The 26085-nt window shown below is 39.8% G+C and overlaps 1 protein-coding gene and 1 long non-coding RNA gene across 3 annotated transcripts in view; one reads left to right on the top strand and one right to left on the bottom strand.

The window, feature by feature from the left end:
- Positions 1-18037, bottom strand: part of FBXW4 (F-box and WD repeat domain containing 4) — an 81521-nt gene extending 63484 nt beyond the window's left edge. The window contains exons 1-2 of one of the 2 annotated variants that reach the window (XM_043924828.1): positions 17164-18037; positions 430-525 (exon numbers count right to left, since the gene is read on the bottom strand). In XM_043924828.1, the coding sequence (XP_043780763.1) occupies positions 430-525; positions 17164-17966 (899 nt within the window). In that variant the 5' untranslated portion in view covers positions 17967-18037. The remainder of the gene's footprint in view (positions 1-429; positions 526-17163) is intronic. The other variant, XM_043924829.1, reaches the window with a different exon arrangement.
- Positions 18006-22617, top strand: LOC122708592. Its single transcript, XR_006345224.1, has 3 exons — positions 18006-19124; positions 21410-21458; positions 21629-22617. It is a non-coding gene; the product is annotated as an uncharacterized LOC122708592 (long non-coding RNA).
- Positions 22618-26085: the final 3468 nt, after the last annotated feature.

Raw genomic sequence — 26085 nt, forward strand, 5'->3', positions numbered from 1 at the left:
AGGTGTAACTCCCTAGAGTAGAACATTTTTTTTTAAAAAATTGTAAAACAAGATGAGGTGGAGTATTGGCTTCATCTCTTTCTTTTGATGAGGTGTATTAACAGAGGTTACTTCTGAGTGGTAGGATTTAGATAAGTTTATTTTCTTCTTTAACTTTTTCTATTTTTTTCAAATTTCTACAATAAACATTTATTATTTTTATAATCATAAAAATACAGGCTCTGTTAAATTAAAGTACATTTTTGGGGGGTAATCTTTTTTTAGATGTGAAAAAAAGCTGTCCTTCTGATGTCCCCTTCGTGTTTAAAGAATCACCCCTGGCTCATCACCCAAGTCAGGCACATTTATACTCCAGCTCGGACTAGATTTTTCATTCCCAGTATGCTTTTATGTCCCAGGGAGCTTTAAAGGAGTCAAGAGGCTACTTACCTGCATCTCCACTTCAGCAGAATCCCCTCTCGGCAGCGCCCCAACCTCCAGTTCTGAGATACCTTCACTCGTTCCTTTACTGGTACACTGGCCATCCTGTGTCCAGACAGAGGAGATAATCCAGTCACTACAACTCACCGACAACCACAGAAAACTCCCTGGGCTTATGAGTCAGACTTCAGGAACATCCAGAAAATATCTGGATAGAAGTGAATGGATTAGGAGATATGAAAGAGATAACTCTTCTCTCTCCACACTAGGGGTAATCAAGAGGGCCGAGAAGAACAACCTGTGCTTTGCAGTGTCCATAGTGATGCCAAAGCAATCTAACAGAGCAAGGGTGACAAACAGTACTGGTACCACTGGCTAGCCATGTGGAAAATATCCCTACCTCACACCATACAAAAAAATTAATTAAAAATAGATCACAGATTTAAACATAAAATCTAAAACTCTAAAGCTGTCAGAAGAAAAAAATATAAAAATAGCTCTGTGAGTCAAAGTAGACAATAGTTTCTTAAGACACACAAAGCAATAATACAAAAGAAATATCCAACAAATTAGATTTTATCAAAATTAAAATTTTCTGCCCATCAAAATGAATACACAAGCCACAGTCTGGGAGAAAGTATTCTCAAAATATATATTTGATTGAGAGGTTTATACCCCCCAAATATGAGGAAATCCTTCTTGTATACTATCTATTTTGAAGTCTAACAAGATACTCTCCTACATTCTTGGTGAGAGATGACAATGGTACAGCCACTTTGGGAAAAGGTCTGGCAGTTTATTATTGATCTAAACATACACCTACTCTATGACCTAGCAATTGAGGCTTTCATAGGGGCTAAGACAGTAAAGAATCTGCCTGTAATGCAGGATGAGTGAGTGAGTGAGTGAAGTCGCTCAGTCATGTCCAACTCTTTGCCACCTCATGGACTGTAGCCTACCAGGCTCCTCCGTCCATGGGATTCTCCAGGCAAGAGTACTGGAGTGGGTTGCCATTTCCTTCTCCAGGGGATCTTCCCGACCCAGGGATTGAACCTGGGTCTCCCGCATTGCAGGCAGACGCTTTAATCTCTGAGCCACCAGGGAAGCCCCAATGCAGGATACTCAGATTCAATCCCTGGGTCAGGAAGATACCCTGGAGAAGGAAATGGCTACCCACTCTAGTATTCTTGCCTAGAGAATTCCACAGACAGTGGAGCCTGGCAGGCTACAGTCCATTACTCAAAAGAACTGAAAACATATGCTCACAGGAAGACTTACACAAGACTAGTCACAGGACAGATCTTCCCAGGATCACATCTAGTACCCACATTGTATCTAGTTATGTCTCCTGAGTCTCCTCTGGTCTAATAGTAGTTTTTCAGTCTTTCCTTATTTTTCATGATCTTCAGTTCAGTTCAGTCCCTCAGTTGTGTCCAACTCTTTGTGACCTATGGACTGCAGTACATCAGGCCTCCCTGTCCATCACCAACTCCCAGACCTTGCTCAAAATCATGTCCATTGAGTCAGTGATGCCATCCAACCATCTCATCCTCTGTCATACCCTTCTCCTCCTGCCTTCAGTCTTTCCCAGCATCAGAGTCTTTTCCAATGAGTCAGTTCTTCGAATCAGGTAGCCAAAGTATTGGAGCTTCAGCATCAGTCCTTCCAATGAATATTCAGGACTGATTTTCTTTAGGATTGACTGGTTTGATCTCCTTGCAGTCCAAGGGACTCTCAAGAATCTTCTCCAACAACACAGTTCAAAAGCATCAATTCTTCAGCACTCAGCCTTCTTTATGGTCCAGCTCTCACATCTGTACATGACTACTGGAAAAACCATACCTTTGACTAGATGGACCTTTGTCGGCAAAGTAATGTCTCTGCTTTTTAATATGCTGTCTAGGTTGGTCATAGCTTTTCTTCCAAGGAGTAAGCATCTTTTAATTTCATGGCTATAGTCACCATCTGCAGTGATTTTGGAGCCCAAGAAAATAAAGTCTGTTGCTGCTTCCATTGTTTCCCCATCTAATTGCCTGAAGTGATGGGACCAGATGTCATGATCTTCATTTTTTTGAATGTTGAATTTTAAGCCAGCTTTTTCACTTTCTTCTTTCAGTTTCACCAACAGGCTCTTCAGTTCCTCTTTGCTTTCTGCCATAAGAGTGGTGTCATCTGCATATCTTAAGTTGTTGATATTTCTCCCAGCAATCTTGTGCTTCATCCAGCCTGGCATTTCACATGATGTACTCTGCACAGACGTTAAATAAGCAGGGTAACAATATACAGCCTTGACATACTCCTTTCCCTATTTGGAACCAGTCCATTGTTCCACATATGGTTCTAACTTGCTTCTTGACCTGCATACAGATTTCTCAGGAGGCAGGTCAGGTGGTTTGGTATTCCCATTTCTTTCAGAATTTTCCACAGTTTGTTGTGATCCACACAGTCAAAGGCTTTGGCATGTCAATAAAGCAGAAGTAGATGTTTTTCTGGAATTCTCTTGCTTTTTCTATGATCCAATGGATGTTGACAATTTGATCTCTGGTTCCTCTGCCTTTTCTAAATCCAGCTTGAACATCTGGATGTTCTCAGCTCACGTACCATTGAAGCCTCACTTGGAGAATTTTGAGCATTACTTTGCTAGCGTGTGAGATGAGTGCAATTGTGCAACAGTTTGAACATTCTTTGGCATTGCCTTTCTTTGGGATTGGAATGAAAACTGACCTTTTCCAGTCCTGTGGCCACTGCTAAGTTTTCCACATTTGCTGGCATATTGAGTGCAGCACTTTCACAGCATCATCTTTTAGGACTTGAAATAGCTCAGCTGGAATTGCATCACCTCCACTAGCTTTGTTTGTAGTTACGCTTTCAAAGGTCTACTTGACTTTGGACTCCAGGATGCCTGGTTCTAGGTGAGTGATCACACCATCATAGTTATCTGGGTCATTAAGATCTTTTTTGTACAGTTCTTCTGTGTATTCTTGCCACCTCTTCTTAATATTTTCTGCTTTTGTCAGGTTCATACCGTTTCTGTCCTTTATTGTGCCCATCTTTGCACGAAATGTTCCTTTGGTATCTCTAATATCTTGACGAGATCTCTTGTCTTTCCCATTCTATTGTTTTCCTCTATTTCTTTGCATTGATCACTGAGGACAGCTTTCTTATCTTTCTTTGCTATTCTTTGGAACGCTGCATTCAGACAGGTATATCTTTCCTTTAAAACTTTTAAAATTTTCTTTTTATCTTTTGCCATTCTAAGAAGCAAAAAAAGATTCCTTCCTGTTGTTCAAACGTGTATTTCTTCTAATTATGGCTAAGACTGAATATCTGGTCGTGTCTGAAAGCCATTTCTTCTGTGAAATGCTCATCCATGTCCTTTGTCCCTCTTCCTATTAGGCTTATGGTCTTTTACTTGTGTGTTTGTAAAGGCTCTTTACATATTCTGTGATGTCAATCTTTTCCTAATTTACTATTTTCTTTTACCTTATAGTATTTTTTCCATGTAGACATTTTGATTTTTATATATCCATTATTTCATGTCAGTCTTTGCCAGGAATGACCCAAACTGATATGAATTTAATACGCAACAAAGTAAAGTAAGGAAAGAAATCACTACTTAATTAGGGCTGTTGGGTTTGTATAACATCTCCCAGCCTTACTAGAAAGGAGAGAAGAAAAATATACATGCCTAGAAGAATAGACTGTAAAATAGTCAACTTTGGGTAGCCAACTTTGGATGTTTTTACTTTTTTCTTTGTGTTTTTATGTATTTCCCAATTTTTCTACAATGTAATATTTTGGTAAAGATAAAAAATATTCATTAAAATAATAATGCTTTTGATAAAACTGGATATCAATAGAGCAAAAAATTCTCATCTCATAATATGTATATTCTCCCAAAATGAAAGAGTAAATTTAAAAGATTTTAACTAGAAGGTTTTTAAGTATTTAAATTTCAAATACTGCATAGAAGGAAAAAAAAAGAATTAAATGAAAGTAACATAGTAGGGGAAGGCTAACAATTAATGCTATGAGTACAAGTTTTATCCCTAAAGCTTTTAGGGGACTGATAAAAATCTATCAGGATAACAGCCTGTCTCCAATAACCAGTCATCAATATCCAATAGCAGATAAGAACAGGCACACAGTGTTCACATGATAAACACTGCAGAAACATCCTGAAACAATAAGAGTTTACAAACATGCACATTAAAACAATTTATAAAGTACCACCTCACATCTATTAAGTGGAAAAATCACATGCTAGCTTTGGTTTGATAAAAGGGTTTGGGTTTGTTTACATATTGCTGGTGGCCTGCTAGTACAGTCTTCCAGAAAGGAATTCTGTCAAGAAAAGTTGTTACAGGACAGCTTCCAACCCAGCATTCCCATCACTGTCTCACAAAGAAATAATTCAAAAGAAAAATATTTTTTACAAAGATATTTATAGTTGCAGCTGTATATTAAGAGCTAAAATCTAGAAATAACCCAAATGTCTATCTGTGGGGGAAAATGGTATACTAATGCAATGGAATAAATATGGCTATGAGAAATGACAAATGTGAACACTGCAAAACATTTTGGATATTACTATAACAGTAGTGGTAATTTTAAAACAAAGTCTAATTTATAAAGATACTGCATAAAACTATGTATCCATAAATAGCTCAGAAGAGGTAAACAGATGGGAGTTTTAGGAAGTGAATATTTCTTTTTAATATGCATCACATAACTGTTGAGAGTTTGGTCTTTTCATTTTACCTTTAACCTTTTTACTGAGTTTCATTTAACTAATAGATTAAATGAAGTTGTGAGAAAGGCACAGAATGCAAATGTAGGAAACTTATCCGAGCCCCAGTCCTGCCTCTTACAACCTTGGTTACCTAATTTTTCTCTTGTCCATTTTCTGCACATATGAAGTAAGGATAGTATTTCATGCAATTGTGATGTTTTAAAATGACAACTAAACAAAATAACAGATAAGTTACAAATGACTTTGAAAAAGGTTATTTATTTTTTATATAGAGTAGTTTATATTGACAAATGGTGACATCACTAAAGCTAATCTAATAATCATTTACTTTTCTTCTAATTTAAATACATCTCTTAGAAATTATTCTTTTAAAGTCAGGTTGAATGATTAGGATTTGGGTACACACATGTTAAAGCTAAAATATATTACTGAATTCTTCCACTGGGTGAACAGTCCTCAGTTTCACATTTCTAGACAGCAATCTACACTACTGCTAGATGGTTAGAAAACTGAGGTTAGCTATGAACAATCTCCTCTTTCGTATCTGGAAGAGACAGGAGATAAAATTTAACAGCAAGTCTAATCTTTTTCACTAAGACTTCAATTGTTTTGGTCCATCCTGTTAACTGTCTTTTATGGTCCTCAGTTTTAGCTCTAAGTTAGAAGGTAAAGGTGAAACCAAAAATTGAATATTTTGGATCATAGCAAGAAGGAAATAAGGGGGAAAGAATCAATATACTTCCTGAATTAGGATAAGGACAATACTTCTCTCATCTCCCTGGTCACTTAAATGCCATTTGGTGACACTTTACTAAAGGTCAAACAAAGCACTGCCCTGAGGGCCTGATCACAGCAGCAAGAAACTTTCAAAGTTGAACTTTAGAAGCTGCTACCAAGCGGCAGGTGCAGGCATCCTCTCCCACAAACAACAACATAATCAAAATACTTGGCTCTGGCCCTTCAAAACAAATTTCAACTCTAAAAAAATGTTCCACTTGGCTTTCACTTGAGAAATAGTGAGAAATAGTACCACTTTGCTAAAAGCAGCTTAACACAGCTTTTTTTTTTTTAATCCCTTTTGCTTGTTCAATTCTTCCTGATGGTTAATTTCCCTAGTTGGTGGCCAAATCATATGTATATTCTTACTGGCTTTAGCACTTGAAAAATCAGGAGGAATTAAAAAAAAAAGAAAATTTCTCTCTCTGAAAACAGGTAGCCCTCCCTCCCAGTGGGGACCTATCACAGTCTAGTTAAAGGGAGTTGATAGAACAAGGCATCTGAAGTGCCTGAAAAGACAGGAGCAGGTGCCCCTGGGAATTTAGTAGAGACTCTTGCTTCCCATCCCAGAAACGCTCTCCGGTTGGCTGTTCCTTCGACAGTTAGTGGTGTAAAGTGGGGGTGCTCCCCCCAAAATGATTAGTGCCCTGTAAATAAACCTCTGGCGCTGCTGTTAATGCATGGAGAAATCTCTAACCTGGCCCGTGGGCCTGGTGGAACTTCCATTTTCCCAGCCCTCTTTTCTCTTGCCTCAGGCTCATTTTTCCACTTGGCCCCCCTCCCTCTCAGCTTTCCGGCACTTAGTCACCATTATAGTTTGACTGCATTCCTGGGTGCATGACCTATTTTAAACAAAAACAACACAACATGCACCCACAGTAAGCTAGCAGGCCCCTTAGAATCTTGGCAACAGTGAGTCCAAAGGGACAGAAATTAATCTAGGCAGTTATCTAGAGTTCCCTTTCATTTCACCTCTCCTCCTTCACACTCCAAACCAAAAGCAAATAAATAAACCAAATTTGAAGAAAAATGGCTGCGGGATGAAGGGGGGAGGTGTGAGTATACTAGAGAAGTCATATCCACACAGTCTCTGAGATCAGAAACCTCCTGGATCACAAATCAATTTCCCTCTCTGGCTCATCTTGAAGTCTGATTCCCCTTGATACCGCGCATGCTGCCTACCTGCTGACAGACATGATTTCCATAAATATAACATCTTACTGCCTTGGAAATTCAGGAAAGGAAGGTATCTATCCACAAGCACAGAACAAGGCCATCTCAAGGGGCACTGGGCGGGGACAGAACTGCAAAATGATGCCTGGGGCTTAGAGTTTTAATTCAGCATTTTCTCAATTTCTTTGATTTTTTTTGCTCACTGGTAAGCAGATTTCCCCCATACAGCCTGTGCCTACCAGTTCTGCTACCAAGACTAAGAATTTCGCTTTAATGTATATACAAGTATTTAAACAGTCTAAGACAAGAAGCTTCTAACTCTTCATTTATACATATGTTAGACTAAATCCTCCAATGACTTCAGGAGCAGAGGTCTATAATTAAGGTTCAAATTAAATCAACGAAAAACTTCATATTGTGTTAAACTCTTATCCTTCAGGCCAGGAATGGGTAACAGCCTCAACACCCAAGGTGAAGTGAGATTACAGAGAACATGCCCAGTGTGACGACAGGACAGAGAGCACACGGAGAGCATGGAGCAGACCCACACATCCCTTGGAAGGCCTCCAAGCGTCAGCTCCCCAAACGTGTTCAACCTCACCTCCCAGGGCTTCACACTCTGCAACTGAACTCCCACCAAGCCATATCTCTTTTACATTCCTATCCCCATATCTTCTCCTATATTGCCAGACCAGCCTACCTTTGTCGCTTACTTCCCGCTTTGGGACCTAGTCAAATCCATCCATTCTTCAAAATCCAGCTTTAAGCCACTACTTCCCTGACTCCTCCAACATTCTTCTCTCTCTCATGTGAACCCTTAGACTGAACCTACCGTAAACTTTGGCACTGTTAACTTTGCATGGCTGTATGCCTCAGTTGTCCAATACAGTCATAATTTCCACAAAATTGAGTCTTAAAACTCTCAGTACTTCTAAAAGTGGATCTCAACCAGTATGCTTCAGAGCAGTGATATACCAGGAACCTTATATAAGTCTGCTATAAATTTTTTAATAATTTATAGGCCTTATTTTCACTCAACCAAAGATCCACATTTTTATGAAAATATCTGTCAGACAAATTGCTGAGCCACAATACGGCTTATGACACAACTTGCTACAAAAAAAACAAAGATTGCATGTTCAGAGCAACATACATGAACTTAACCTCTAAAGATATAAGAGTACAAGGTCAGGGCAGTAAACAGTTCTACTCAGACATTAACATACCAAAGCAAGTAAATGGACAGGTTTTTCAACTTTCTGAAGCCAGCTTTTTTAAAAGAAGACATTCATCTTTTAATCCTTTAATGTACTATCAAAAGTTCTATCACACAAAAATATGTCTTAGACACAAAAGGTAAGAACCTTGGTCCTAGCATAATAGGTATTTTGGTAGATACTGCCTAGGAACTGCTTAAGCAAGTTCTCAAAAGTACAGTTCTCCCTTTGGCAAGTCACACTTACAACAAGACTTACAGATTTTCAAGAGCCTAGACACACTACCTTCAAGTTCCAAAGGCCTTTCCTAAAAATGTACAAAATACCACAGCTTCAGAAATTCAACCAAGGCCTCCAAATTCTTATGCTAGAGAGGCTCAAGGAAAGGAATCTGAGCAGATGAAGTATCTTAATGTGCCACCCACATGTCAAAGTTGTCCAAAGCAATGGGCATAACCCCGATTCTTTAAGTAGGTTTAGGATTTAAGACCGTGTTCACATTCATTTCCTCCTGCTATTGGTCAAGTTCTAAATTTGCAGGGCATTTGATCAGTGTTTGTATAATGCAAGACATTAGGAGATATTAAGTGGGAGAAAAAAGAATTTGATGTCCAAAACATTTTGAACAATGCTGAAACAAAAGTAAACAGGTCTCTCTTGTACAGGACTTCCTTTAACTTACCAATGGGCATTGTGAGCTCTCAAGAAAGGGGATATGGAGCACAGCATTTCCCATACTCATTTAATCACAGAATCAGTTTAAGAATCCCACAATACAGCTTTCAGAAAGGCTGATCTAGCACTTTCTAACAATAAACAACAGCAAGAAAGATGCCACTATTTTTTGTGATGAGGCCATTTTCTTCTGAGTCATGAATCAGGCACTACCAGACTCAGAAGTGAATTTGGTTCTCATATCTTCACAATGACTTTTCCCTGGGCTCCCCATCTGAAATGTGAGGAATAATTATACTGCTCTGCTTCCCAGGGTTGTTTTTTTATTGTTTTTAATCTTGCAATTGTGTTCCATATTAATCACCAAAACAGGTTCTCAGCCCAAGTGGCCAGGCTTCAAAATCAGTGCTGCCCTTGGAGCCTAGATGAAGAGATGGATAGAACATGAACCAGATGCCACCCAGAAAGTTTTTACATCACCAGTTTCTAGGCCATTAGGATAAAGTCAAATCGCAGCCAAGATAAGGGATGAAGAGAGGCTCTCCTTTAGTAGCTCACTTCTGGAGGGAGGCCCCTTAGTCACACACACCACCTATATCTGAATCTTGACTCACCTTTTCAACATGGACTTTCTAAATGAAATTCAAAGAAACACAGGAGGTCAGGGAAGATTTCCTGGATCTATAGGGAAGAAAGAAAAAGCAGCACCAGCAGAAGACTATTTCCCTTTCTCTGCAGAGAAAGAACCCATTACAGAGCTAGTGAGCAGGGGAAATAGCTTTCCTTTCAGTGCAACAGCTTTCCAGGAAAAGTATCTCAATATATTTACTATAAAACAATTTAATTTCCCTGTCCCATCACCTGCCACCCCATCCCCATCCCCGCAAAAAGCCCACAGATTGTGGATTTCCTCTCATTCTTGGCAGAGTTACCAGAAGAAATATAATACCCCCTTCGGACTGCTCCCAACAGCTGCTGGAACAAGAGGGGGAGCTGGGGGTAACCTTCCAAAGCTGCCTCTAAAAATGACCATTCCCCCTGCCAAACCGTGCAGTCAGTGAACACAAGACAGCCCTTTTTCTACTTTCTTAAAGGGGAGATCCCAAAAGCAAGTGTTCCCTGGCCCAAAATAATGGCCTTCAGCCCAACTGTCCTCCTCAACTTGACTCTAAGCTGGCACTTCTAATATCTAATTCTTCCTTAACATGCACTTCTAAATAATTATCTACTTCTTCACTAGCATTTTTGGCTAGTTTAACCTGCCAATATCCAAGTTAGGATTCTTATTAAACTCCCAGAGTAATATATCCTTGTCTCTGTCCACCTTCAAAATACTACATTCCTCAGGTGTGCACATGGCACACACACACACACACACACACACACACACACACACACACACATCTCCTTTCAGGTCAAGAACCTTCCTACAAAAAAGTCAAGGAACAAAGTCAGCAATGGTAAAATTGCACTGTACCCCCAGCCCTTTTCCCCTTCCCCAACATCATCAACACTAAATATGCCTCAGTTCTGTCTAGAAAAGCCCCATTGCCAGGCAGCAGAGAAACTTTCAGTTAGCCTTCAGCCTCTCAGCTGAGACCACCAACAAAGAAGTTCATGAATGTCAACTGGGGGCACAGGCAATATCTCTCTTTGCTGAGGAGAAACTGGACAGAGCCTCCAGCATCATTCCCCAAAGGTGACAGCCGGGGTTGAGTGAAGACCGTGAAAACTGTACAAGAGCTGGGGGAGAAAATATAATGCAAGGAATGATTTGAAATCAGGGGCAGGAAAAGGTGGAGGCATGAACTGGCTGACCTCAAATGTCTTTTCCATCTCTAACTCCTATGATTCTTTGACCTCCAATTTTGTGCTGCGAACAAGGAATGGAAAGTCAACAGACGTGGTGATGTTTTGAAAGAGCCTGGCAGTCTGCTCTTGTCATTTAGTGGCCTTTGCATGTATTTTTTAAGGTGTCTCCATGCCCTGTCTTCATTTCACAGTTGTCACCTTTCTCAGCAATTTGAGCTCATGCCAAATACCGAAAAAGAAGGAGAAGAAGAAAGAATGCACTGGCAATTAATTGTGGGCTAAAGAGGGGCAGACACAGGGGCCCATTGGGTGGCCCAGACTTTCAGGGAGGGCAATGCGGACAATTTGGATATAATGAAAAACTGACTTCAAGTTGAGACAAGGGAGTCAAACCTCTAACAAGAGATAAATTCTTCTCCAGACAGTCTCATACTCAGTTTTAGATACAGGTGAAACCTTTACATGATTCAAAATTCATAAACACATTCTTAATTAGAACAAACATCTTGCTTCTACTGATTACACCTTAAATTCTAATACTTGTTCAAATCTGAGCAAGACTGCTAATTAAAAAGGACTTTTCTCAAGAATAAACCAAATCTTTGGATTCTCAACTTCATCTGATGGCTGACACACCTGAGATAAATTCTGGAGTTTATAAAAAATCTGTTTCAGTAGATCAGAGTGTAGGGGCATGTCAATTTTCACTGGAAATTCAAAACTCAACTTTCTCCTTGTTTTTCCAAACAGTCACTCTCATCTTAAATACTGAAAAGTTATTGGAGCCTGGCCTCAAGAAGAGTCTACCTGAAATTCTCCCTGTTCCATGGTTCTCAGTTAGGACCAGAAACTAATTCAATGCCAGGGTTACTCCAGAGTTAAAGTTAAGCTGTCACACAAAGATAATCCTTTTCTATATCAAACACTTAAAAATAATTTTTTTTAATGTGTATGCTTTCAGTAACCTCGCTGCCAGTTTGATTTCAAGCAGCTCAAGCACAATCTTTACCTAAGATGAAGGGGCTAGACATAGAAAACTGAAAGTAAGAAACAGAGTATTGAAATACTTTCAGAGATTTCATTCCAACATGAACTGTTTATCTTGTAGATTATGAAGACTTTGGATTTCTCCATGATTCTGCCTTGAAAGTTAGGGGAGTCATCCCCTACTGTTCGAGTTTTACAAGACTGGAAAGGAGATAAGCAGCTTCCATATTCTCACAGTCTTGAAGGAAAGTCCTCCAGTTTGCATTTGGAGGTACTGACTGCACTAGACCATTTCCTGCTTCCACAGGTGTATTGTTTTATTTATTTCAAATATGTAAACTGAACTCACTTTTATTAACTCACAAAACCACTCAAAACAAGGCCTTTCCAAAAAAGTTGAAAATAAATACATCCATTGAATCCTTTCAATGAACCGGAGAACAAGTAACTGATTGCTTTCTAGGTATCGCAGAAAGGTGAGGGAGAGAGCCGAAGTTACTTTAAGTTGCTAGTTGTTTTCTGAAAATCACTGTTTAGGCCTTAAAAGTAACCAGTGAGCAATGTCTTTTCTGTTCAGAGTTAGGAAACTTTATGCTTTCTGGGTCAAAAAAATGCTCTTAGGTGCAATCATTTTAAAACAAACAAACACACTCTGCTTATCTGTGTCCATCTCACCACTTTGGACGTTAATCATCACTGAAATAGATACCCCAGTCCCTTGGCCTCAAAGAGCTCCAAGCCTACAAGACCCTGGCTAAGGAATGAATGTACATGCCAGGGCAAACACCTCAGAGCCTGACTCCCTAAACACCTATTGTTAATTCTAGGCAAATCTATGACAGGCAAATTCAAGAGAGAACCCAGGTAATGCTCAAAGGATATTTGAAATAAAACTCAAGTTTGAAAACATACAGGACTTACTTTAGAAGGGAGATGATCAAGAGAGGTAAAAGTACTTAATATAAGACTGCAAAAGTATTTTTTAAATAGATTTACATACATGGGTATACTTTTTTCTTTCCATTCCTTGTTTTTGTTAACAGTGTCAGAATTTACAATTGGCACTTTTGTTCTTCCACCTGTCATATTTTCTAACTTCTTGCATTTAGCCTATATTATAAACTGACAGAGTTAAATTTCATTGTTTTGTTCTTGAAGACTGAACTAGCTTAGTTTTGCCTCTACTCTTTAGGGAAAACTTAAAAGATTGCTATATGAAACATTTCCTTGATTTTTATATTAAAGATATTTCTATTCCCCCAGGATTCATAAAACTTTCAAATTAAACTGATTTTAAACCAGATGACTGACTCAAACTGTCTTTGTGTCCACTTAAAAAAAAAAAGCTCAGGAAACCTACCAGTGTTCACTGTTTGGGCAAGAGGCCTAAAGGGAAGCAAATTATTTGTTTGTGGTTTCAAAGTGGCCAAAATGCCTTCAAGCACAAGTATAAGACCATTAACAAATCACAAGGAACCAAAGCAGTTCATCTTACTCAACAAAGCTATGATCAGTTAGGAAGAGCCAAAGTGAATGGGACTTGCCCTGGGCCGGAAGGTCAGTAAACCTTAGCAGTTTGTGTTTCTGAGAATTCAGGAGGCTCTTCGGCAGGGAGAGCAGACCCTAAAGCCCACAGCTTCTGCTGTCAAGTTTCCAAAAACATTCAGGACAGGTGAGAGAAATTCAGCTGTGTGTGCGTTTTCCCCCACCTTCTGTCTTTAGGCAGCCTCTCTAAGTCAAACCATCTCCACTTTTGCTCTATATAGACTGACTAGAGGAGAAGCCAGAAAACTTGCAAGTTCCATTTTACAACAATTTATTGAGTGCCTACTATGTGCTGAACACTGTGCTATCACTTACACATCACAATGGTTAAGCCTCGTTTTACTGGCTATGTTACTCTCATTCTTTATAGATGATAAAACTCTGGGGCAGTGAAGTTGTGTGGCTCCTGATAAAATGAAGTTTTGTGCTTATAAAAACTTGTCCTATTGTCCAGTGTACAGTTAATTAGCCCAAAATATGAACTACAGCCCTGCCACAATCCAAACAGCCATACTTTCATTTAACTTTGGGCCCAGGCTCCCTAATGCCCTAAGATGACTGGGGTACATGCCATCTCCCTCCAGGGATGATAACCACCCCTCTTGGTGGGTTATCATGTCTCTGCAGCTGTCCAAAAACAGACCACACTGGTAAACATTCTCTCCACCTGCTGTAACATGCATAACTTTCCCCCTCAATTCAGAAAACATGAGCATGACCCTGCTCTTTATCAAGTGTTATGGTAAAACAACTTCCTAGAAGGCTAGCGATACCACATCCTAGGATACAGGCAAGAAATCAAAACATGTGGCTAAAAAATAACAAAGCCAAATCACCTGACAGTTGCAACGCACTTTATACTGTAAACTCATTTTCATTTTGTTATTATCACTTACAGAATGCACACTCATTCACATTATCTCCCAGAGCATTTGAAAAGGAAAGAAAAATAAACATAAATTCTTTCATTTGTTCATTCAGTCTCTATAAGGAGAGCAGTCTATGTCCATACCACCTTGAACATGCCCAATCTCATCTATAAGGAGAGCAAGAAAGCCAAATTTTACTATGGCTAGATTGGGTTTAGGCATTTCAGACAACTGCTCTTCTAGGTCAACCGATATTTTCTCTGAGTTTTTCGTTATAAGAAATGAAGATGGGCTACCCTGGTGGTCCAGTGATAAGAATCCACCTTGCAATGCAAGGGACACTGGTTCAGTCCCTAGTCTGGGAAGATCCCAAACCTGGCAGGGCAATGAGGTCCATGTGCCACAACTACTGAGCCTCTGCTCTGGAGGCCACGTGCAACAATTACAAAAGCCCTCGGCCCTACAGCCTGTGCTCTGCAACAAGAGAAGCCCATGCAGCAACAAAGACCCAGCACATCCAAAAGAAACAAATATATGCATATTTTTAAAAATTCTTTTAACAAAATGAAGGTAACAAGACTTATATGCCCCCCAAATCCCAGAAAATCATTATTATCAACAACAAAATCATACTAGAAATAATAAAAGTTAAAATAATAAGGTTCAAAATTTCCAAAAGATTGTAGCAATCCTGGACATCATTAATAATACCCAGCTGGAAAACATACTGAAAAAGAGATTGCAATCACACCAAAAAAAAGAATAGCATATTTAGGAATAATAACAGATACATAGTTACTTTACAGTGAAATCCACAGAAACTTTTGAAAAGGCACAGAATTCTTTTTTTGCTAGGGGGCTGAATGAGAATGAAGATGTCACACTCTCCCACACACACAAATCACAAATCCAACAAGGATAATTTAACCCTAACAGATATTACACTCTATCAAAAGGCAACAACACTTAAAATAGAATGGAAATGGAAAAATACATCAGTGGAACAAAATAGAGTTCAAATATAGACCTAATACATATACATACATCTATGTATGTATATGTGACTATATATACACATAGATATATCAAGTTAATATCTGTCGAAGTAAGCTTTCTAAAACAAATTATTTTGTCTTTCTAAAGGGAAAGACATGAATTACTTAACAAAAAGTTCAGTGGTAACTAGGTAACTGTTTAGGAAAAAAGAAGGTTGAATTCAGGGCCTCAGGGCCCTTACACCAAAAGAAAAGTGATATTGATGAAAGTGTTGACAATTTTTAAAAATCAAATTATAAGAAAACCAGCAGAATGTCAAAGAGAAGATTTATTATGTCTGTGGAGGAATCATAAATTTCTCAGTTTTGGAAGGGGAAGGAAAGATTAAAAAATCACACAAAAACTGACATATTCTGATATATTTAAATCTAAAACTTCTATAGGCTAAAAACAGTGAAATAAAAAGAACAAACTGGGGAAAATATTTGCATCAAAGATGACAGATTAGAGCCTAATATCTATGACCCACAAGGATTGGAATCTATTTTAAGAGTAGTGTCAATACCCCAATAATAAATGGGATAAGACTAGGAAAAGACAATTTCATAAGTGAAACAAACACAGGGGAAAATACTTATCCTGATAAAGGAAGGCAAAATAACAAAACTTTGAGATATCATTATATGTCCACTAAAATAGCAAAAATTTTTTAAATTCTTATATGAAATCGCTGCTAGTGCCACTGTAACTTGGTACAATGCCTTTTTACAAACCATAACCTTTGACCCAATAATGCCAATCTTGAGAATTTATCCTAAGGAACCAATTCAAAAAGACATGTATTATACAGTATCTGACATATCTCAATAAAGCTGTTACCAAAAAATGCATTGAATTATTCATTTCCTTGTTATCTATGACAGCAAAAAGCTGGATACAACATGAAAGTCTAATATTAGAGGAAAGTTTTTAATCTCATAGTACAGCCCACAAACATTATGTACCTATTCTGCTAGGATCAGTAGGATAGCAACTAAGCGGGGGAAGATGTGTGCAAATGAAAAGCAATTTTTAAAACTGAACAGCTGCCTAGAGGTGATGATATTATAACTTTTTATGTTTTAAACTAACTTTCCTTAATGTTGCTATATTAAAACTATCTTTTAAAATTTTTTTACTCCAAATTGGATGGAGTTGGGTGCAATCAGAAAGTTTTTACTCCAATTCCACACATTTTCTCCCCTTCCTATGTAACAGCTTACATGATTAAGTTCTGCATTCACAGACTTCAGATCCTACCAAGAACAGGCCAAATTACAATACCATGCCTTCGCGTACAGTCTGTATACCTCATCCAACTCCCTGCCATAAGCAGGTACCCTTTTTGTGTGTCATTCTGCCTCCATCAAGTCATAAATTATCGCTGACACTTGGACCAAGGGCGTTTTTTTTGGAGTGTGAGCCCTTTTCTCCATATTTGACTTTATCAGAGCCCAGAAGCCTAACGACCCTTAGAAGAGAGCGAGAGGATGAATGTCCATAAAAACGTCCTGACAGACCACATAAGGGACATGGGTCCTACACCTGGATGGGAGGAGGCCTCTAAAGCCACAGACCAGCCGGGCTCCTGTGGAGCTAAGGAACCCAGGCGGTCAACGTCTGCGAAAAGACACATTTAACAGCTGAAGAGAGTGCTTAAGATGGCTAATTATGAGGAGCTGCCCACAGAGAAGGGTGCTGACTAAGGGAGATGCTCTTGGGAGGTTTCCTCAGATGGAGGCCTCCGAGAGGAACTGCGTGCTCGGGAAGTGGTCGGAGGAGGCCAGGTTTGGACCTCGGAATTCAGGGTACGACACGGCCCCAGGCCGACCAGGCCGCGGCGCCCCGCCCTTTCCCGGGACGCGGGCCGGCCTGGGGCGGGGAGCGGGCGGGCGCTTACAGGTCGGTGCCGAGCCGCGTGAAGCCGGAGTTGAGCGAGGCCCGGGCTATCCGGCGCCAGAGCAGGTCGCAGCTGGTGAAGCGCCGCAGCCAGCGGCACACCTGAGCCAGGCGGCCGAGGGCCTGCATGTCCAGGTAGGAAAAGATGAGCAGCAGCAGCTCCTCCGGCAGGCGCAGGAGTGCGGGCCCCGCGGCTGGGCGGCAGGCTGGCTCCCGGGCCGCCGCCGCCGCCGCCGCCTTCTCCTCAGCCGCTGTCGCCATGGCCGCCCGTGTCCCCGCGAGGCGGCCCCAAGCCTGACCCCCTCGTCCCTGTGCTCTTGCCGGCCTGGCGTCCTCCCGCCTCCCAGTCCTGACCCTCCATTCCTCCTTCTTCCCCTCATCCCTTCCTTTGGCCTCCTTTCGCGCCCCTGCGCTCCCCTCATCTCCTCTGACGAGCCTTCTCGCCCCTTCCTCCACGCTTCCGCCTCTCTCTCCTGCCTTTCCTAGGCCTGCACTCGGTCCCGCCTCGGCCCCCAGTCCCGTTTCCTCCTTCCCCTGTGGCGGCTCCGGCTTTCCTTCCGCCCCGCTTCCTTTTCCGCCTTGCCCTGCTCCCGCTTTCCCCTTCCCCTTCCTCCGCTTTCCTCTCGCGGCTCTCCCTTCCTCCTGCAGTTTCCTCGTCTCCCCACTCTCGCCCTCGCCGGGCCCACCGTTCCCGGGGGGCCCCACGCCGCCCTGGCTACCCATGAGCGGCCGCGGGGCCAGCCCGACGCGGACGCAAGCCCGAGCCGCCGCCACAGCCGCCGCCCCGGGAGGAGGCGACACCATGCCGGACCGGGTCACATGAGGCGGCGCGGGCCGAGGCCTGGGCCCGCCCCTCACACCCGAGGCCGTGGAGCGGCTTCGTAGTGCGGGCGGGGGCCGGACACCGGCCCCCTCCCATGCCTCGGGCCGCCCGGAGCTTGTGCTGGAAACACAGCGTGCGTTCATCTAGCACGTGAGGCCCACCAAGCGCCTGGTTAAGACCACCAGAGAAGCTTCTGCCTTCAAGGAGCAGCTAGTTTGAGGTCCTGCCCTCAAGAAGCACCCACTTGGGTGGCCTTCCCCCTCTCATACCCTTCTTCTACCTCGTCTGATGCCTGCTTTCCACAGGCCATATACCAGGGCCTCACGAACTGCACCCCCAGAAGTTGGCAGGTTCCTTAGGCCGGGATCTCACATGGGGTATATACCGCAGTTCTAGCAATGAGGTGGTATTTTTGACATTTTGGAAGATTGCAGTCCTCTAGATCCTGCATCCACTCCCTGGTCATGGATAAGAAAATGGTAAAGCTATTAGTCGCCACCCAAGTGCAAGTGGATTCTCCAGGGTCATCCAGGAGCCCTTCCCCACACCATTCATTCCATTCACGAGGGTACCATTTTGAAGGGAGAGCTAAGAAAAGTCTACCGAAGCCCCATGCTGTCCCATACTGTCCCCTCGAGTCACACATGGCTTAGGGGCATTGAAAATGTGACTAGTCCAAATTGAGGTGTGCTGTAAGTGTGAAAACCCACCGGATTTTGAAGATTTATGCAAGATAAAGAATGTGAACTATCATATTAATAGTTTTCTATTAAGTACATGTTGAAGTGATAAGATTTTTGATACATTGGCCTAAATATACTTTTGTAACTACTAGAAAGGTTAGAGTTATACATGTGACTTGAATTTGCGGCCCACGTTTTTTCTATTGAACAGCACTGGGGGAGGCAGTAAGATTTGCAGGTGGGGGAGGAAGATACCTATCCCTAAGTATCCTGTGCCCCAAACCCTAATAGTAAACATTTTAGGGGTTTATTTTGTTTTTACATCTTAAGATCCATTTTCAGGAGCAAGAATGAATGAAAAATCAACTCTGGAAATTATTCAACATGTAGCATAAGGAGAGACCTAGGAGAGGAAGGACATTGCATTATGTCACTGCAGAAGCATCATGTAACAAGGTCAGACCGGAATCTGGCTTTGCCCTAGAATTGCTTTTTGATCTTAGCAAAACAACAACAAAAAACCCCACCTATCTTGGCCTTTTAGTGTTCTCAGTCTGTAGTGGAGATAATGCCTCTGCCTTACTTTCGAGGGATAAATGAGATGATCCCTGTAAAATGCTTTGAACTCCTCTAAGAAAATTCTCAATAATAGTTACAGGTCAAATCCTGTTACAAAAAAATACCCTACAAAAGCTGTGTGTTAGGGTGGGGGGAGGTACAACAAAGGCTTTGTGTAGAAAAAAGATTTCCAAACTCCAGCCAGTGGTTTACTTATTAAAAGCAATATTTGACATGACATTTCAGTACAACTAAAGAATTTAGACCATCTCTTAGAAATCATTATAAAGATATTTACTTACTTCATACTGTTAGAAGGCTGTTGAGGTAGGAATGCTGAATATTGAGGTAATATCATCAACTCAACATTTATTGATTTTGCTACAGTTGTATACTGTGAGCCACTCTGGAAGGAAAACAGATGAATATAGCATATGGTTCCTACATTTTATCTTCTGATTTGTGTTAAACATGTTTGTAATTTCTTACTGTTTGACTATTTCTTTTTAACCATTTCTTTACACAGAATAAAACTAAGTAATTCATCCACACTGTACCTAGTTTTCAGTAGAGGACTTGAAGGCACAGAAAATTGTTTAATTAAATCAAGTATGAAAATCCACAGTCACACAAATGCAACTTACTCTTTAACCCATGTTGCCCTCATTGTTGGAGAAATTAAACCATCACTTAAAAATATCAAATCACCTCCTTTTGCACCCAAATTGGAGATCAAGTGAACTGAAATTTATGGTTTACTGATTTCCAAAATAAGCCAAAGTACTCACTATGCAGAAAGGCAAAGCCAAAATGGAAAATTGGCATATATTCTGTTATTTGGTAGTGATTTGGTGTACCCCTAAATTCCTAAGCTATTTAAAAAAAAACCTTCAGAGAAGCACCTAGAATTTTTCATCAACCCTCCCTCCCTCACAAAACAAAGCAAAAAAATCCAATGTGGAATTTAAACCAAACTTGAAAAAAACTACATCATAAAAAGCACTTTTAAAATTCTTTTTGGAGACAGGTTATTTTAAAAAATCAGCTGGATGAGAATTTCCTGGTGGTCCAGTGGTTAGGACTCCATCCTTTCACTGCCCAGGCCCTGGGTTCAATCCCTGGTTGAGGAACTAAGATTCTGCAAACTGCATGGTGCAGCCAAAAAAAAAGATAAAAAATCAGCTGGGGCTGAAAAAAATCATTTGAAACAAAAGTAAATGCATATCTTCATGGAATACTGAATGGTGTTTTATTATCAAAGAAAATAAACACCTTAATAGCTAGAAAAAAAGAAAATAAAAAGAGTACACTGGACTTCAGAACATCTTTAGAAAAGTCTTCAACTCCCTTGAAGTTCAAATCCAGGAAACATAGTGAAATAATATGAGGGGGGTTGAAATTTACCTTGTTTTTATAAGGCATTTTAAATTTAGAATTTGCATAATAAGTAAACTGTAAGCATTGGACTACTTTTAACTTAGAATGCCAAAAACATGAAATTCATAATATTTTAAAACAAGACTCGATATGAATTTCTTTTTTCTATTTTTTAAATAGAAGATAAGTGATTTGCAATATCAGTTCTAGTTGTATAGCACAGAGACTCAATATTTTTGTAGATTATATCCCATTTTAAGTTATTATAGAATATTGTCTATATTTCCTATGCTGTAAAATGTATGAGACTCAATATGAATTTCACTGGGAATTTAGAAATAATAATATTAGTTTACTTTTAGAGAAGATATTTAAGTTCAGATGTAAAGTTCTTTGTGTATGTCCATGTAACTGACTTGCATAGTAGTAATTATTGTTATAGGTATTTTATATGTTTAGGATTGTGAAAAGGCTAGAACTGTGTGTTATGTACATTCTTGTAAACATAGATGACAATCTTAGGCAGGAGACTACTCCCACATCCAATATGCCAGTGCCCGCATGCCTCTTAAGCCCTCAGGGCCCCAGCCTTTAACTTTAAAAGTAAGCAGATTTAGCAGGGGAATTATTCTGAGATGAGTGAGAAAGAATGAGATTATTTTGTGAATGACAATTTATAATAATAATAATAGCATATATTTATTGAGCACTGACTGTGTATCAGGCACTATTATAAGAGCTTTCCATGTATTGTCTCACTCTTATCAATTACCACATAAGATACGACTAACCTATATTTTTTGCAGAAGATGAAACTGAAGCATATGGTCACACCGTTCCTAAATGACAGAACAGGTATCAAATCTAAACATTCTAACCCCGGATTTCCTACTCTGAACTGTGTCTTCACCATGGTGGTGGTTTAGTCACTAAATTGTGTCCGACTCTTGCGACCCCATGGACTGTACCCCACCAGACTCCTCTGTCCATGGGATTTCCCGGTGGATTACCATTTCCTTCTCCAGGGGATCTTCCCAGCCCAGGAATCGAACCCCGATCTCCTGCATTGCAAGCGGATTCTTTACCAACTGAGCTACAAGGGAAGTCCTAAGCCTTCACCATACACAACAGAAAATGGAATAGGAATAAGGCACTGGATTCAGAGTCTTCTAGGATCCCTTTCAATTAATATAGCCACACCTAATAATATAATTTTCCTCTGACCATCAGGCAGGTCTGGTATCTAAATAAAAGCTGCTTCTAAACAATTAAAGTAGATCCTGTCCTTGTCTCAACTATTAATACTTTCTAAGGGTTAACATGTGGAATCTACAGCCTCTTATGCTTTTCATAATCTTTTTGCAAAAGTTTAAAAGGATTTGTAGGAACTACTGTCTTGCAAAAGAACATATAACAAAAGTTTAGTAATTTCATCATTTTACTTCAGCTTCAATTTCTTTTGTTAAATTAAATAACAGTGTATGTGTAGTATGTATTATATGAGCCTTTTTTGTAAATGTGTCCCTATTTATATATATTCAAAAGGAGACTTTGTAGAATAATGCTAATAATGGTTATTTCTAGTAATGGAATTTTGGAATTTTACTTTGTACTTTTCCCTGTTGCTTGATTTTTTTTTTAAAGAAGCATGCATCACCTTTACAAAATCAATAAAGTCTCCCAAAAAGAAAATTACAGTTGTTATGCATCCAAACACACCATGCAACAAGACAGTTGGAGAAGCCTAGATCATTGCCAGAGTTTTAAGACTAGCCACCTAAGTTTCTTCAAATTTTATTTCATTTAAAATGTGTCTCATGTAAGAGTAAAATAAATAACAAATGAGAGTATAAGAAAGAAGAAATGAGGACTAATGATAAATGTATAAACATTTGAGCATCACATGAATAGAAAGATAGAGTCTAAAGTTTTATTTTCAGAAATTATACGTCAGATTCAGTTCAGTTCAGTCAGTCATGTCCGACTCTTTGTGACCCCATGGACTGCAGCACGCCAGGCTTCCCTGTCCATCACCAGCTCCCAGAACCTGCTCAAACTCATGTTCATCGAGTCGGTGATGTCATCCAACCATCTCATCCTCTATTGTCCCCTTCTCCTGCCTTCAGTCTTCCCAGTCAATCAGTTCTTTACATCAGGTGGCCAAAGTTTTGGAGCTTCACTTTCAGAGTCAGTCCCTCCAATGAATATTCAGGACTAATTTCCTTTAGGATTGACTGGCTTGGTCTCCTTGCAGTCCAAGGGGCTCTCAAGAGTCTTCTCTAACACACAGTTCGAAAGCATCAATTCTTCAGCACTAAGCCTTCTTTATGGTCCAACTCTCACATCCATACATGACTATTGGAAAAACCATACCTTTGACTAGACGGACCTTTGTCGGTGAAGTAATGTCTCTGCTTTTTAATATGCTGTTTAGGTTGGTCATAGTTTTTCTTCCAAGGAGCAAGTGTCTTTTAATTTCATGGCTGCAGTCACCATCAGCAGTGATTTTGGAGCCTGAGAAAATAAAGTCTATCACTGCTTCCATTGTTTCCCCATCTATTTGCCATGAAGTGATCGGACCAGATGCCATGATATTAGTTTTTTGAATGTTGAGTTTTAAGCCAGCTTTTTCACTCTCCTCTTTCACTTTCATCAACAGGCTGTTCAGTTCCTCTTTGCTTTCTGCCATAAGGGTGGTGTCATCTGCCTATTGAGGTTATTGATATTTCTCCTGGCAATCTTGATTTCAGCTTGTGCTTCATCCAACCCGGCATTTTGCATTTTGCATATAAGTTAAATAAGCAGGGTGACAATATACAGCCTTGATGTACTCCTTTCCCAATTTTGAATCAGTCTGTTGTTCCATGTTCAGTTTTAACTGTTACTTCTTGTTCTGCATTCAGATTTCTCAGGAGGCAGGTAAAGTGGTCTGGTATTCCCATCTCTTGAAGAATTTTCCAGTTTGTTGTGATCCACACAGTCAAAGGCTTTGGCGTATTCAATAAAGCAGAGGTGGATGTTTTTCTGGAACTGTCTTGCTTTTTTGATGATCCAACAGATGTTGGCAATTTGATCTCTGGTTCCTCTGCCTTTTCTAAATCCAGCTTGAACATCTGGATGTTCTCGGATCACATATTGTTAAAGCCTCGCTTGAAGAATTTTGAGCATTACTTTGCTAGCATGTAGGATGAGTGCAATTGTGTGGTAGTTTGAACACTCTTTGGCATTGCCTCTCTTTGGGATTGGAATGAAAACTAACCTTTTCCAGTCCTATGGCCACTGCTGAGTTTTCCACATTTGCTGGCATATTGAGTGCAGCACTTTCACAGCAATTCCATCACCTCCACTAGTTTTGTTTGTAGTGATGCTTCCTAAGGCCCACTTGACTTCAGACTCCAGGATGTCTGGTTCTAGGTGAGTGATCACACCATCGTGGTTATCTAGATCATTAAGATCTTTCTGTGTATTCTTGCCACCTCTCCTTAACATCTTCTCCTTGTTAGGTCCATACCATTTCTGTCCTTTATTGTGCCCATCTTTGCATGAAATGTTCCCTTGGTATCTCTTGGTATCTGCTCAAATTTTCTTGAAGAAATCTCTAGTCTTTCCCATTGTATTGTTTTTGTTTATATTGTTTTCCTCTGTCAGGTTGGCAGTTTATATTCTGAAATCCTCTTAGAAACACCAAGATGTGATCTGTTTTTCTGTGAATCCACTGTCTTTGTCATATTCAAAGATAATATATTTTTATTTCATATGAAACAATTTAAAATAGTTTAAAAATAGTTACTTTATGCAGAAAAGACTGGAAGGAAATATGTTCAAATTCTAGAAATGGATGCTGATGAAAGGTGGAATTATGGAAAGTTCTCTCTGCTGCTGCCTTACCCTTTTCTGTATTTTCTAAGTTTTCTGCAGTGAACATATATTACATAAATAATGAATTTTTTTAAAAAGAAAAAAAACCTAAGAGGTGTTTGTACCTGAATGTACAAAACCATTTCATTCAATTTAAGCTAATTAATTTTAATATTTTTAAAATTCCATTTTATAAATCTCCCACACATAATTCCAAACAATTTGTTATACTTCACCTTCGAGGACATGGAGCACAACTACTCTCCCCCACCACAGACACATACTCCCAAAAGGACTGCATGTGGTGACTTCCTTCCAAAGAATATAGTATGTAAAGAAGAGGGGGAGAAAAGAGTAATTTTTTGTGGAGAAGGCTGACAAACACTATTTCAGCCAGGTGATCAACACCTGTTCAATATCATCAGCTGTAAGTCACATAGATAGTGGGTACCCTTGATACACATGATGAAAATGGTACTTTACCTCTGTGACCATGCTCCCCAAAAGCCATAATTCCAGTATAATAATGAGAAAAACATGAGACAAATCCAAACTGAAGGATGGTTTATGAAACTACCTGACCAGTCCTCCTCAAAAATGTCGAGATCATCAAAAACAAGGCAAGTCTGAGAAATTGTCACAGCCAAGAGGAAACAAGAGTCATGACAAATAAATAGAATGTGGTATCCTAGAGCAGAAAAGAGAAAGAATATTAGGTAAAAACCAAGGAAATCTGATTGGTCCATTAATCATTACAAATGCACAATACTAACATAAAATGTTGATAATGGTAGTATGTAAGAACTCTATTCTGGTTTCACAATTTTTCTGTAAATCTAAATCTATTATACAAAAATAAAGGTTTTTTTTCTGTAAATTTATTTTACCCTTTTATGACTTTTTAGAGAAAATCTTGGCAAAACTTGTAATGCACATGAAGGCTATGTTTCCTGAGTTAGAAATTTGTGATATTATGAAACCCTATCTTGTCATCCCAAATGCAAAAGAAAGAAATAAAAATAATGTCCCATAAGTCATCTCCAACAAAATTTAAACTACTACTTAAGACTTTTAATTATCCAAACTTATAGCTATACTAAAAAGATTGATTTTCCAGAGAGTCAGATGTCATTCTAAGATACTGTTCTGCCTTTACAACTGTGAGAAACATACATGGGTTTGTGCATGCTAAGTCACTTCAGTCATATCCGACTCTTTGCAACCCTATGAACTGTGGCCCACCAAGCTCCTCTATCCATGGGGATTCTCCAGGCAAGAATACTGGAGTGGCCTGCCATGCCCTCCTCCAGGGGATCTTCCCGACCCAGGAATTGAACCTGCATCTCTTATGTCTTCTGCACTGGCAGGCAGGTTCTTTACCACTAGCGCCCCCTGGGAAGCCCAAATACATACATAGATACATACATAAAAATAAAGTTACCACTGAGATAGAATATATATAAATAGGAGTTCTTTTTCAAGAAGAAAATGATAAGTTCTAGGGAAAAAATTTCTCTTAAGCATCTTCAGATCTTCTGGAAGAAAGTACAAGGTCAAATATAACCTTCTTGTTTCTGTTTCTATAATTATTACAATTTAAGAATGTGTAACCTTCAGGTAAATT

This window comes from Cervus elaphus, chromosome 15, assembly GCF_910594005.1.
Source record: "Cervus elaphus chromosome 15, mCerEla1.1, whole genome shotgun sequence".
Taxonomy (NCBI): domain Eukaryota; kingdom Metazoa; phylum Chordata; class Mammalia; order Artiodactyla; family Cervidae; genus Cervus; species Cervus elaphus.